The sequence below is a fragment of the Neofelis nebulosa genome, chromosome 5 (assembly GCF_028018385.1).
Source record: "Neofelis nebulosa isolate mNeoNeb1 chromosome 5, mNeoNeb1.pri, whole genome shotgun sequence".
NCBI lineage: Eukaryota > Metazoa > Chordata > Mammalia > Carnivora > Felidae > Neofelis > Neofelis nebulosa.
Genome location: NC_080786.1, coordinates 150,300,058 through 150,311,016, shown reverse-complemented (window position 1 = coordinate 150,311,016; position 10,959 = coordinate 150,300,058). Strand labels below are relative to the sequence as shown.

Genomic DNA, 10,959 nt, shown 5'->3' with positions numbered 1-10,959 from the left:
GTCAGGGAGAAGACATCTGTCTCTGCGAGAGCAGAGATGGTCTGCACAAAGTTGCCTATGCCGGGACAATTTGAAAGAAGGGGCAGGGCAACTTTGCAAACATTCTGGGAACACAGAACGCAAAACCCCAGGTGAAAAACCCAGTATGGAAGAAATCGTATCCCAGTGAAAAAAAAGGACATTCCTCCTGAGTCCTTCAAGCCATACTGCTTCATAAGAACCCGTTCAAATGTGCCCAAATATAATGAAACAGAATGTGGTACAAAGCAGGATTGCAGAACAATAGAAATGGAGGAGGAATCACATCCTCGAAGAGTCAACAACCTAGAAACAGCATGGGATTGCTGGAACACGGCTGCAGCCCGCTCCGTAGCCCTGAGGGCTCTCGTTCGACCAACACCAGCAGCACCCAGGAACTTGTCAGAAGTGCACATCTTTGCGCCCCAGTTCTGAGCAACGTTTTAACATGCCCTCCAGGTAATTGTGACGCCCTCTGACACTGGAGAACCACTGGACCAGGTTCTTCTCCATCTCAGGTTAGAGTCTGGGCACAATAAAATCTCTCGGCCCGATTCTAGACGAGACCCGCTTTCTCACAGGGAGATTCTAGTCGACAGAAAATGAAGCCGACTACACCACCAGAAGTCACTCATTCACTCCACAAACGTTTATTAAGCATTAAGCACCAAAGCAGACATTCACCAGTTTTGGACGACTTTGTCATGGACCAGTTGGCCATGAGGCTCGGTAGCATCTGGAGGCAGGAGGGCCAAGTAGACAGGGGTCTCAGCTCCCTCCTCCACAGTCCTGGGGCCGCAAGGCCCACCCAGGTCCGTTTTTACCCACCCCGGGCAGCATGCGTTCAGCAGGATCCTGTCCGCTTTTCTCTTCTCATCCAGACGCCGGGCCAAGATCCTTGATAAGACCGTGACCCCCAGCTTGGACACCCCATAAGCCGAGTTGGGCCAGCCTTCCCTCTCGTGCACTTCGTTGTTTGCATCCTCCACAAACTTTTTCATGAGGTCCACCAGGTCCCCTTCTGTGAGCGTCTCACATCGGAACTTCTTCTGTAGATCTGGGCTGCAATTTTCAAGAGCTTTGGAGCCCTCTAAACTGCTGATATTCACCACCCTGCCTGAAACAGAATAGTAAATATATGGAAGCAGGTCACAGATAAACGATTGTTGGGTGACTACACCCAACATGCAATTGATTGATACTGCAGGTTTAATTGCTGGTTAAAAAAAAAAAAAAAAAAAGACTCGGGGCGCCTGGGTGGCTCAGTCGGTTGAGCGTCCGACTTCAGCTCAGGTCACGATCTCGCGGTCCGCGAGTTCGAGCCCGGCGTCGGGCTCTGGGCTGACGGCTCGGAGCCTGGAGCCTGCTTCCGATTCTGTGTTTCCCTCTCTCTCTGCCCCTCCCCCGTTCATGCTCTGTCTCTCTCTGTCTTAAAAATAAATAAACGTTAAAAAAAAAAAAATTAAAAAAAAAAAAAAAGACTCTAGAAGGGACCCAGTGGGCTTTAACATTACTTTGTGCCCTCCTCCCCCAAAGGGAAGGACGCATTTCCATCAGTAACAGGGGCTAAAGGGCAGTGATTCTCCAGTGGGCAGTAGTTTTAAAAACATCCCGCTACACACACACAAACACTCCAGGTGCCTATGAACTTGGTTTCCCAGAGACAGCACCCTCACCCCAAGGATTAAAGCTGTTTACTGGTTTGCACAATTTCCTAGGGCCCTGGGCACCACCTCTTTGCCTCCAACTGCCAAATATCAGGGTCAAGCAATGCCTTACGATGACCCTGTCTATCCTGAATGATGGGTACTCTCACACATGGAGTGGGTTGATTCTCCATCCCGGGTTTGATTTTCTTCACTTTCTTTAGCCCATCATTAATAGTTAAATATAATTAATGAGTTAATATTCACATTCACCATATTTCACGGCTATTAAAAAGACGGTTATGTCTATGAAAAAACATGCAGGCCAGAAACTAGAAGACGGCTGGAAACATTGATGGAAATCCCGAAACCAGTGTGTGAATTTACACAGCTCACCTAACATCAGAAGACACCACGTTGCGTTACCTGGGTGGCTCAGTCGGTTGAGTGTCCGACTTCAGTTCAGGTCATGATCTCATGGTTCATGAGTTCGAGCCCCACATGGAGCTGTCTGCTGTCGGCACAAAGCCCACTTCAGATCCTCTGTCCCTTTCTCTCACTGCCCCTCCCCCACTCATTCCCTCTCTCAAAAATGAATAAACATAAAAAAAAAAAAGACACCACATTTAGGGGGTTCTTTTCTTACATATTATCCCGAATCCACTCTTTCTGTATCCACTAGGATAGTTGGATTTTATTGCATTTTCTGAGTGGCATTCATTCACCATGGGGTTGGGGGTGTGTGTGTTGTACATTCTACTAGATATCTTTGTGGGCCAACTGCACACAGAGATGCCCTCACTCTGTCTTGAATATGAGCACTCACTTATCCCCAGGTACCTAAGACTCTTCAGTATTTTCTTCCTCTCTTGTAATACATATTTCCTTCCCAACTTTGAACTGTGAAAAATTTGAAGCCTACAGAGAAATTGCAAGAATAGTTCAATACATACCCGTATGCCCTTTACCTAAGCCCCTCAATTGTTAACATTTGGCCACATTTGCTTTCTCTTTGTCTTAATTGCAGACAAATATCATAAAACTTTGCCCTAAGCACTTTATATACAGTAACAAGGGTATTACCTTACATAACCACAAGAGTGATCACCCTCAAGACATTTATCATGATATAACACTATTATCTGATGTACAGTCCATATTCAAAGGGTCCAATTATCTCAATAATCTTTCTTTATACTTTTTGTTTTCATCCAGGCTCCAACGTAGGATCACGGATTGTATTTAGCAGTCATAGCTCTTTAGTTTTAACCTAGAGTAGTTAACAATGATCTTTTTGAAGACTCTAGGCTATTATTTTGTAGTATTTCTCCCATTTGGACTGGCATGGTTTTCTAATTAGACTCACTTCAATGCTTTGGCCAGGAATACTATTTTGATGAAGTTGTGTTCTTCATTACTTTCTAAGCAGCTTTGTTCTTTTTTTTTTTTTTTAACGTTTATTTATTTTTGAGACAGAGAGAGACAGAGCATGAGTGGGGGAGGGTCAGAGAGAGGGAGACACAGAATCTGAAACAGGCTCCAGGCTCTGAGCTGTCAGCACAGAGCCCGACGCGGGGCTCGAACTCACAGACCGCGAGATCATGACCTGAGCCGAAGTCGGACGCTTAACCGACTGAGCCCCCCAGGTGCCCCCCCCGCCTTTTTTTTTTTAAGCCAACGTGGGGCTTGAACTCACAACCCTGAGATGGAGATCCAAGCAGACATCAAGAGTCAGACACCTAATCAACTGGGCCACCCAGGCACCCTAAACAAATTTGTTCTTAATCACCTGGTTGCTACAAGGAATTAAATTCAAAAGGGTAAAGGAAGAAAGAAAAATGAAATAGGGGTGCTACTCTATGCCTTTGGTAGAAATAAAAAACTTTCTAAGAGTCAGAGGTGTCCTCTGATCTCAGGTGACATCTCAGGTGATCATCAGTGAGGCCAAGGGATGACCATCTCAGCAGCCAGCTGGGTGCAATCAGTCCTGAGAAGGGCTGCACCCACACAGCCACCACCATTTGCTGAGGTCCAGGTGGGCCCCCTGGTCCTGAAACAACCCCTAGCCATTCTTAGAAAGAGTGGACAAGTAGCTCCCCCTAGTGGGTAAACATTGGATTAACTTATTTACTCAGAATCTTGAATGAACAAGCAAAAGAAAAGGTTTGGTAACTTTTTAAAAAAAATTTTTTAACTGTGCATATATTTTTGAGAGAGATACACACCAAGTGCCAGTGGGAGAGGGAGACACAGAATCTGAAACAGGCTCCAGGCTTGGAGCTGTCAGCACAGAGCCTAAAGCAGGGCTGGAACCCACTAACTGTGAGATCATGACCTGAGCTAAAGTCAGACCCGCTTAACCCACTGAGCCACCCAGGGGTCCCAGAGGTAACTTTCTTTTAAAGAGGTATTATAGGGGCGCCTGGATGGCTCAGTCGGTTAAGCGTCCGACTTCGGCCCAGGTCATGATCTCACAGCTCGTGGGTTCAAGCCGGGCTTCAGCCTCTGCACTGAGAGCCTGGAGCCTGCTTCAGATTCTGTGTCTCCCTCTCTCTCTGCCCCGCCCCTGCTCACACCCTGTCCATCAAAAACGAACAAACATTAAAAAAAATTTTTTTTAAATAAGGAGGTATTATAAAGCTAAATAAAATGTGACATTTAAGTCAGTTTTGCATGGGTAGAGATTCCCTACAAATCAAGAGGCAAGGATCCTCGCTTTTTGCCTTCTGGGTAAACGTGAGTTTTACTGAAAATTCACAAGTATTCTCAATGTGTTGTAAACCAGATTCCCAAGTTGGGAATTACTGTTACAGAGAACTGGTTGAAGCCAGTGACTCATCTGCTTCTGGGTTGATGCCCAAGCTCCACCCTCCTCCAAGCTGCCTTTCATCTTTCAAAATGGCTTGGTTTGCAATTGTTTGGCGTTAAGATCCTTCCCTTCACTGGAACTAATTATCCTGATTTGATTGAGGGGTGAAGTCAGGAAACTTGAACACTGTTTCCAGACCTATCACTACCTGACTGCGTTCATGTCTTTGGGTCTCAATTTCCTTCTCTGTAAAATGAAGTCATAGGAATGTCAAGTTTCTTCAATACCTTGTAGTTTTCCAATTCTAGGATTCTAAAACCCATAGAGAGAAGACTTCTAGACACTTGGTAAAAATCACCCTTGCAAATGGAATACTATGCAGCTGTAAAAAAAAAAATAAGAAAACTTTCTGTCTTGATCTAGAAAGAGTCCCAGAGATAGTAAGTGAAAAAGAGCATAGTAGCAAACATTATACTTAATGTTCCCATTATGTAAAAAAGGGACACACACACACACACATACATAACTTAGATTTGCATTTAAAAACTATGCCCTTGGCCCTGAGCACTCAGCAACTCCACGCACCTAGAACCAAGGCTTCCTTCAGCCAGTCCCAGCAACTCTGCCTGCGGGCTTTCTGTGATCTCATCCCACTAGGAAAAGACAAAGGGAATTGCCTGTAGAGGCTGGGGACAGGAATTGGGCAAGTGGGGGAGCATGAGTCTGAGTGCAGCTCTCACCAAACATCTTTTTAGATTTTAAGACTTTTGCACCAGAGATCATCTTTATTCAAAATGTTAAATTAAGAAAAGCACATTGTTTTTCTTTTTTTTGGGAGACAGCAAGCATGAGCTGGGGAGAGAGGGAGGGGGAAAGGGAGAGAGGGAGGGGGAGAGGGAGAGAGGGAGGGGGAGAGAGAGAGAGAAAGAGAAAGAGAGAGAGAGAGAGAGAGAGAGAGAGAGAGAGAGAATCTTAAGCCAGTTCCACACTCAGCACAGAGCCCAATGCGGGGCTCCGACCCCACGACCCTGGGATCAAGACCTGAGCTGAAATCAACAGTCAGATGCTCAACCGACTGAGCCACCCAGGCACTCCAAAAAAAGCACATTTCTTATAAGAACCACAGAGTTTTTCTTCCTAAGAATCACAGCTGCCTTCCTGGGAAAGAGAATCGTCAAGGAAGCGAGACTTCTCTGCCCCCTCCCAGTACAGTTGTAGGATTCTTTGTCAATGACGGTCTTGTCCACTGGACTCAGTGCTCCATGGTCAGGATTGTTCCTGTTCACAGTGCTTACCACTGTGTCCCCAGCACCCTGGGTTATGGTAGGCCCTCCAGTATTTGTGGAAAAAGTAATAAAAGTTATTGAATACTTGGGAGTGTGGGCAAGATACTTCCTAATAAAGAAATATTTCTTTGGGAGGTTCTTCATTAGCTTGACAAAGTGAAGAAAGGAACACAGGGAAAGTCATAATGATGCTAAAACAGATCCTTCCCTGCCAGGCTCCCAAATGAGCTGGTGTGGCCCCACCACCCTGAGGAGCTGAGAAGGACCCACTGAGGTTGCTCAAAGGCAAGAGGCCTTTGGGGACTTGTAACACCTATTATTCTAGGGTTGAGTTCATATCATGGGACCAAAGAGCACTGCCATGTATCAAATATATCTTTTATTTTATTTTTAAGTAGGCTTCACGCCCAGCGTGGGGCCCAAACTGGGGCTTGAACTCACGACCCTGAGATCAAGACCTGAGCTGAGATCAAGAATCGGATGCTCAACCGGCTGAGCCACCCAGGCGCCCCATTATACATCTTTTTTAATTTTTATTTTTGAGACAGAGAGAGAGAGAATGAGAATGAGCAGGGGAGGGGCAGACATATGGCTGGACTTACCATGAGGTTTTATTATTGGCAGTAATTCTATGCAGACATTCCTTGTGGCAAAAAAGTTTGTCTTCAGTGTTATCTCAGCTCGAATGTCAAAGGGTGTTGGATCATCAGCTTCCAAAAAGAGAAGGAAACAAAGTCATGCATTTCCCCTTGAAATGTATATAACAAAGCCAATCTTATCTCTCTCAAGTTTATTCAAGCAATCTCTGCACGGAAGGTGGGGCTGGAGCTCACAACCCCAAGATCAAGAACCTCATGCGCTATGGACAGAGCTAGCCAGGCGCCCTAGATTTTATCTCTAATTAAAGGAAAAACAAGCTAACTTTATTATTATGTTTTTTTTAGTTTATTTTTGAGAGAGACAGAACTTGAGTGGGGGAGGGCAGAGAGAGAGGGAGACACAGACTCCGAAGCAGGCTCCAGGCTCCGAGCTGTCAGCACAGAGCCCGACGCGGGGCTGAACTCACGAACCCCGAGGTCATGACCTGAGCTGAAGGCCCAGCCTCAACCAACTGAGCCACCCAGGCGCCCCTAAAACAAGCTAACTTTAAAACGATTTTTAAGCCACCGGATCCGAGCTTCAAGGGTGTATCTGAATCACCTGCAGGGCCTGTTAAAACACAGCTTTCTGGGCTCCGCCCCCAGAGTTTGGGATTGAGAAGGTCTCGGGTGGGGCTCCAGAATTTGCATTTTTAACGCGTTCTCGGGTGACGCTACAGCTACAGGTCTGGCCCCACTTTGAGAATTCCTGGCTTTCAGGGCTGCGGCTCAATCTTGAAAGGGTATGGGAGGCACCTGGCAATCCTGTTAAAATGCAAATTCTGATTCAGCGGGTGTGGGGTGAGGCCCGAGATCCTGCGATTCCAGCGAGGGCCTGGGGCTGCACGTGCTGTTGGTCCACCGCCCACACTTTTGAGGGGGCAAGGGCTGCCAGCGGACCCGCGTTCCTGCACGCTTGGTCCGGGAAGCGGCGTATTTATCCATCAATCCTTCAGCCAGTGGCTGAGGGTTGTACCAGCGGGTGTCTGCCACCTCCCACCTGCGCTTCCGGAAAGCCGACCCGCTGAGTTGGAGGTGCGGGTGCACAGCTTCGGTGAGGGTTCAAGCCGGGGGGGGGGGGGGGGGGCTGGTTATTCAAGGCTTCACGGCAGTTTTTACTCCGTTCTGCCTCTTGGGTTTCTCGTCTCCACTAGGTTTTAGGTGAGTCTGGCTTGGTTATTCTTTCTACCTCCGCCACATGGCGGCTCAGCAACTTTCTCAGTAGAGCAATAGAGTAATAACCTTGACCTACCCCCCCCCCCCCCCCGCCAAAGATGCTACTTAAAATCACACTTAAAATGTATGTTTGATGACAAACAAATTCCCTGGGGGAGGGAACAAGGCTCGCTTCCTTTCTGGCTGAGCCTATCAAAGCTTTCCTTTAAATAAAATCTCAAGTTCACTATTGTGCAAGTGCGCGCTGATCGTGTCTCGGCGATCCATTTCCTGTCCCGAGCAGATGCCTCCGGGCTTCTATGAAAGCTCCCTTTCAAGGAAAGCGAAAGCCCAAAGTGAGCTGGAGACCCTTCGCAGGGAAAATGTTTTTTGCTTTAGACAGAAAGCTGATGAGCTTAGCAGGGCGTGGCCCCCTCCCAGGAGGCCGGTTTTCTGGCAAACCGCAGCAGCCGACGGCTCTGGGAGGGCCCAGGGCTGCGCCCCGCCAGCTTCGCGCTAAGCGAACCGCTCCCGCGACTCCGCGGAAAGCGAGAAGCCGCCGAGGGAGGCCAATGTTGAGCGCATCCCGAGGGGCCGGCGCTGCGCTCCGCGATCACTCCAGCCCACAAGTAGGGGGCGCCCGCGGCTCTCTGCCCCGAACCCTTGGCGCCCCCAGAGACCCACCCCCGACCTACGCTGGAAGGCGATGCCCGCGTTGTTGACCAACACGTTGAGGCCCCCGTACTCCTTGCGCAGGAAGTCGCGCAGGGCGCGGATGCTCTGCAGGTCGTCGATGTCCAGCAGGTGGAAGCGGGGGCTCAGGCCCTCGGCCTGGAGCTGCTGCACTGCCGCCCGGCCCCGCGCCGCGTCCCGCGCCGTGAGCACCACGTCCCCCGAAAATTGCCGGCACAGGTCGCGCGCGATGGCGAAGCCGATGCCTTTGTTGGCCCCGGTCACCAGCGCCACGCGGCTGCAGGACGACATGGTCGGGGAAGGCACTTGGCGCGTGGAGAGCGGCCCGGGCTGTGAGCCACTAGGGAGCTCGCTGCGGAGGCTCGGACACAGAGAAGCCACAGAGAACTGCGTTCTGGGATCCAGTGCTGCGACTTCTAGAGAACGAGGCCCGGCCCTCGGTCCCTCCCCTGCGAGGAGTGGCCGTCCGTTCCCGAAGGTTTCGTAACGCCCCACTCCGGAGTCCGCCCCTTCCCGGCGCTGCGCCCTTTTGATCCCGCGTCTGAGCCCAGCGGTGGTCTGCGGGGTGGAGCGGTTAGTCGATTTCCCAAAGCCAAAACCGATGGTGATGGGATCTAGAGATTCATTGCAGTTGGACTGAAACTATTCTAGGAAAACCCCAAAAGGAGAAAAACAAGGGCTGAGTAATTTTCTTGGGCGTGCGCCCATCATCCACTGCAAAATGAAAATGTTTGCTTTTTCCTCAAATGCAGCGAAATGATTTAGACACGGTAACTGCCACTCAGGACATAGGTTCTCCCGTTTCCTTAAACCCAAGGAAAAAAGGTCTTATGAGTAGATTTTCAGGTGTGGGCAGGGTTCATTGCTGTATGTGATTGCCAGCCGGCCCCCGAGTGAGAGGGAGTGTTTATGAAGCTCTTACTGTGTGCCAAGCCTCTTATTGGAATGTTTTTATTTAATCCTTACATAACTCATTTGGGTGCTAAGTGTCTGCGTTTTAGGTCTGTCCAAGGAGGCTATCTATATCTATATCTATATATTTTTTTCTCCCAGTGAAAACTGTGCACCTGCAAAGTTCAAACAGAAATGAGTCCCCTGGTGTGTCAAGGTCTGCACAATCAGAACTCCCCCACGCGTCTTCTTTAGTGTAATCTGAGGGTGTTTGATTGGTGACACTTAGATTTATGGAGAGCTACGACCTCATTATGACTCAGCTTTTCCCAAGCAGAGTTGGCTAAGCTGCTGGTGTCTGTCACCTTGACTCTACCCTTCTCTATCAAATCAACAAACAAGATCAGGAAAGTGGGCTCTTGCTGGGTGGTCCCTTACTGTGGCTCAACCAATATTTTTTTTTCTCTCTAAAAATTATTTGGAACTTTATTTTAAAGCTGTGGGACTAGCCTTTTCTGAAGATGGCGTGGAAAGGGAAGAAGGAAGCCCCTACCCCTCCCAAATCAGAAGCCAGAGCAAAGGCTTTGAAAGGCAAGAAAGCGGTGCTGAAAGGCATCCACAGTCACACACACACACACACACACACACACTCACACAGATCCTCACATCACCTACATTCTGATCGCCCAAGACACCGTGTCTCCAAAGGCAGCTCAAATATCCTCAGAAGAGTACCCCCAGGAGAAACAAGCTTGACTACTATGCCATCATCAAGTTCCCCCTGACTACAGAGTCAGCCATGATGAACATAGAGGACACTTGTGTTCATTGTGGATGTTAAGGCCAACAAGCGCCCGATCAAACAGGCTGTGAAGAAGCTCTATGACATTGACGTGGCCGAGGTCAACACTCTGATCAGGCCTGATGGAGAAAAGAAGGCATATACGTTCAACTTTGGATGTTGCCAACAAAATTGGGATCATCTAAACTGAGTCTGGCTGACTAATTCTAAACATAAATTTTTTCACCATAAAAAAAAAAAGATGTAGGGCTATTCAGGTTTTCTATTTCTTTTTGAGTGAGCTTAATTCATGTTTTTCAAAAAATTTGTTTATTTCATCTAAGTTATTCTGTTGACAAGTTGTTCATCATATGCTCTTTCTAAAATGTTTTATTTATTCATTTTGAGAGAGAGAGCATGAGCAGGTAGGACAGAAGTAGAGGGGGAGAGAGAGAGAATCCCAAGCAGGCTCCTCGCTGCCAGCACAGAGCCAGATGCAGGTCTTGAACTCATGAACTGTGAGATCGTGACCTGAGCCAAAATCAAGAGTTGGATGTTTAACTGACTGAGCCACCCAGGAACCCCCATAATATGCTTTTATTAGTCCTTTTATTTATTTATTTATTTATTTATTTATTTATTTTTTAAATTTTTTTTTTTAACGTTTTTATTTTATTTTTGAGATGGAGCGAGACAGAGCATGAACGGGGGAGGGTCAGAGAGAGGGAGACACAGAATCTGAAACAGGCTCCAGGCTCTGAGCTGACAGCACAGAGCACAACGCGGGGCTCGAACTCACGAACCGCGAGATCATGACCTGAGCCGAAGTCGGCCGCTTAACCGACTGAGCCACCCAGGCGCCCCTTATTAGTCCTTTTAATATTGGTAGTGATGCCGCCTCCCTTATTCCTGATATTGGTAATTTGTGTTTCTTTTTTTTTTTTTTCCTGCTCTGTCTGGCTAGAGGTTTATCAATTTTATTGATTTTTTCCCCCCTCAAACAAGCATCTTTTGGTTTTACTGTTATTTTTCCTCTGTTTTT

The 10,959-nt window shown here is 47.9% G+C and overlaps 1 protein-coding gene across 1 annotated transcript; it reads right to left on the bottom strand.

The window, feature by feature from the left end:
- Positions 1-645: 645 nt before the first annotated feature.
- Positions 646-8,818, bottom strand: LOC131512825 (carbonyl reductase [NADPH] 3). The gene is made up of 3 exons (XM_058731946.1): positions 8,248-8,818; positions 6,362-6,469; positions 646-1,135 (listed from the first exon to the last, which is right to left on the bottom strand). The coding sequence occupies exons 1-3, from the start codon at positions 8,534-8,536 to the stop codon at positions 699-701; spliced, it is 834 nt and encodes a 277-aa protein (XP_058587929.1). The 5' UTR covers positions 8,537-8,818; the 3' UTR covers positions 646-698.
- Positions 8,819-10,959: the final 2,141 nt, after the last annotated feature.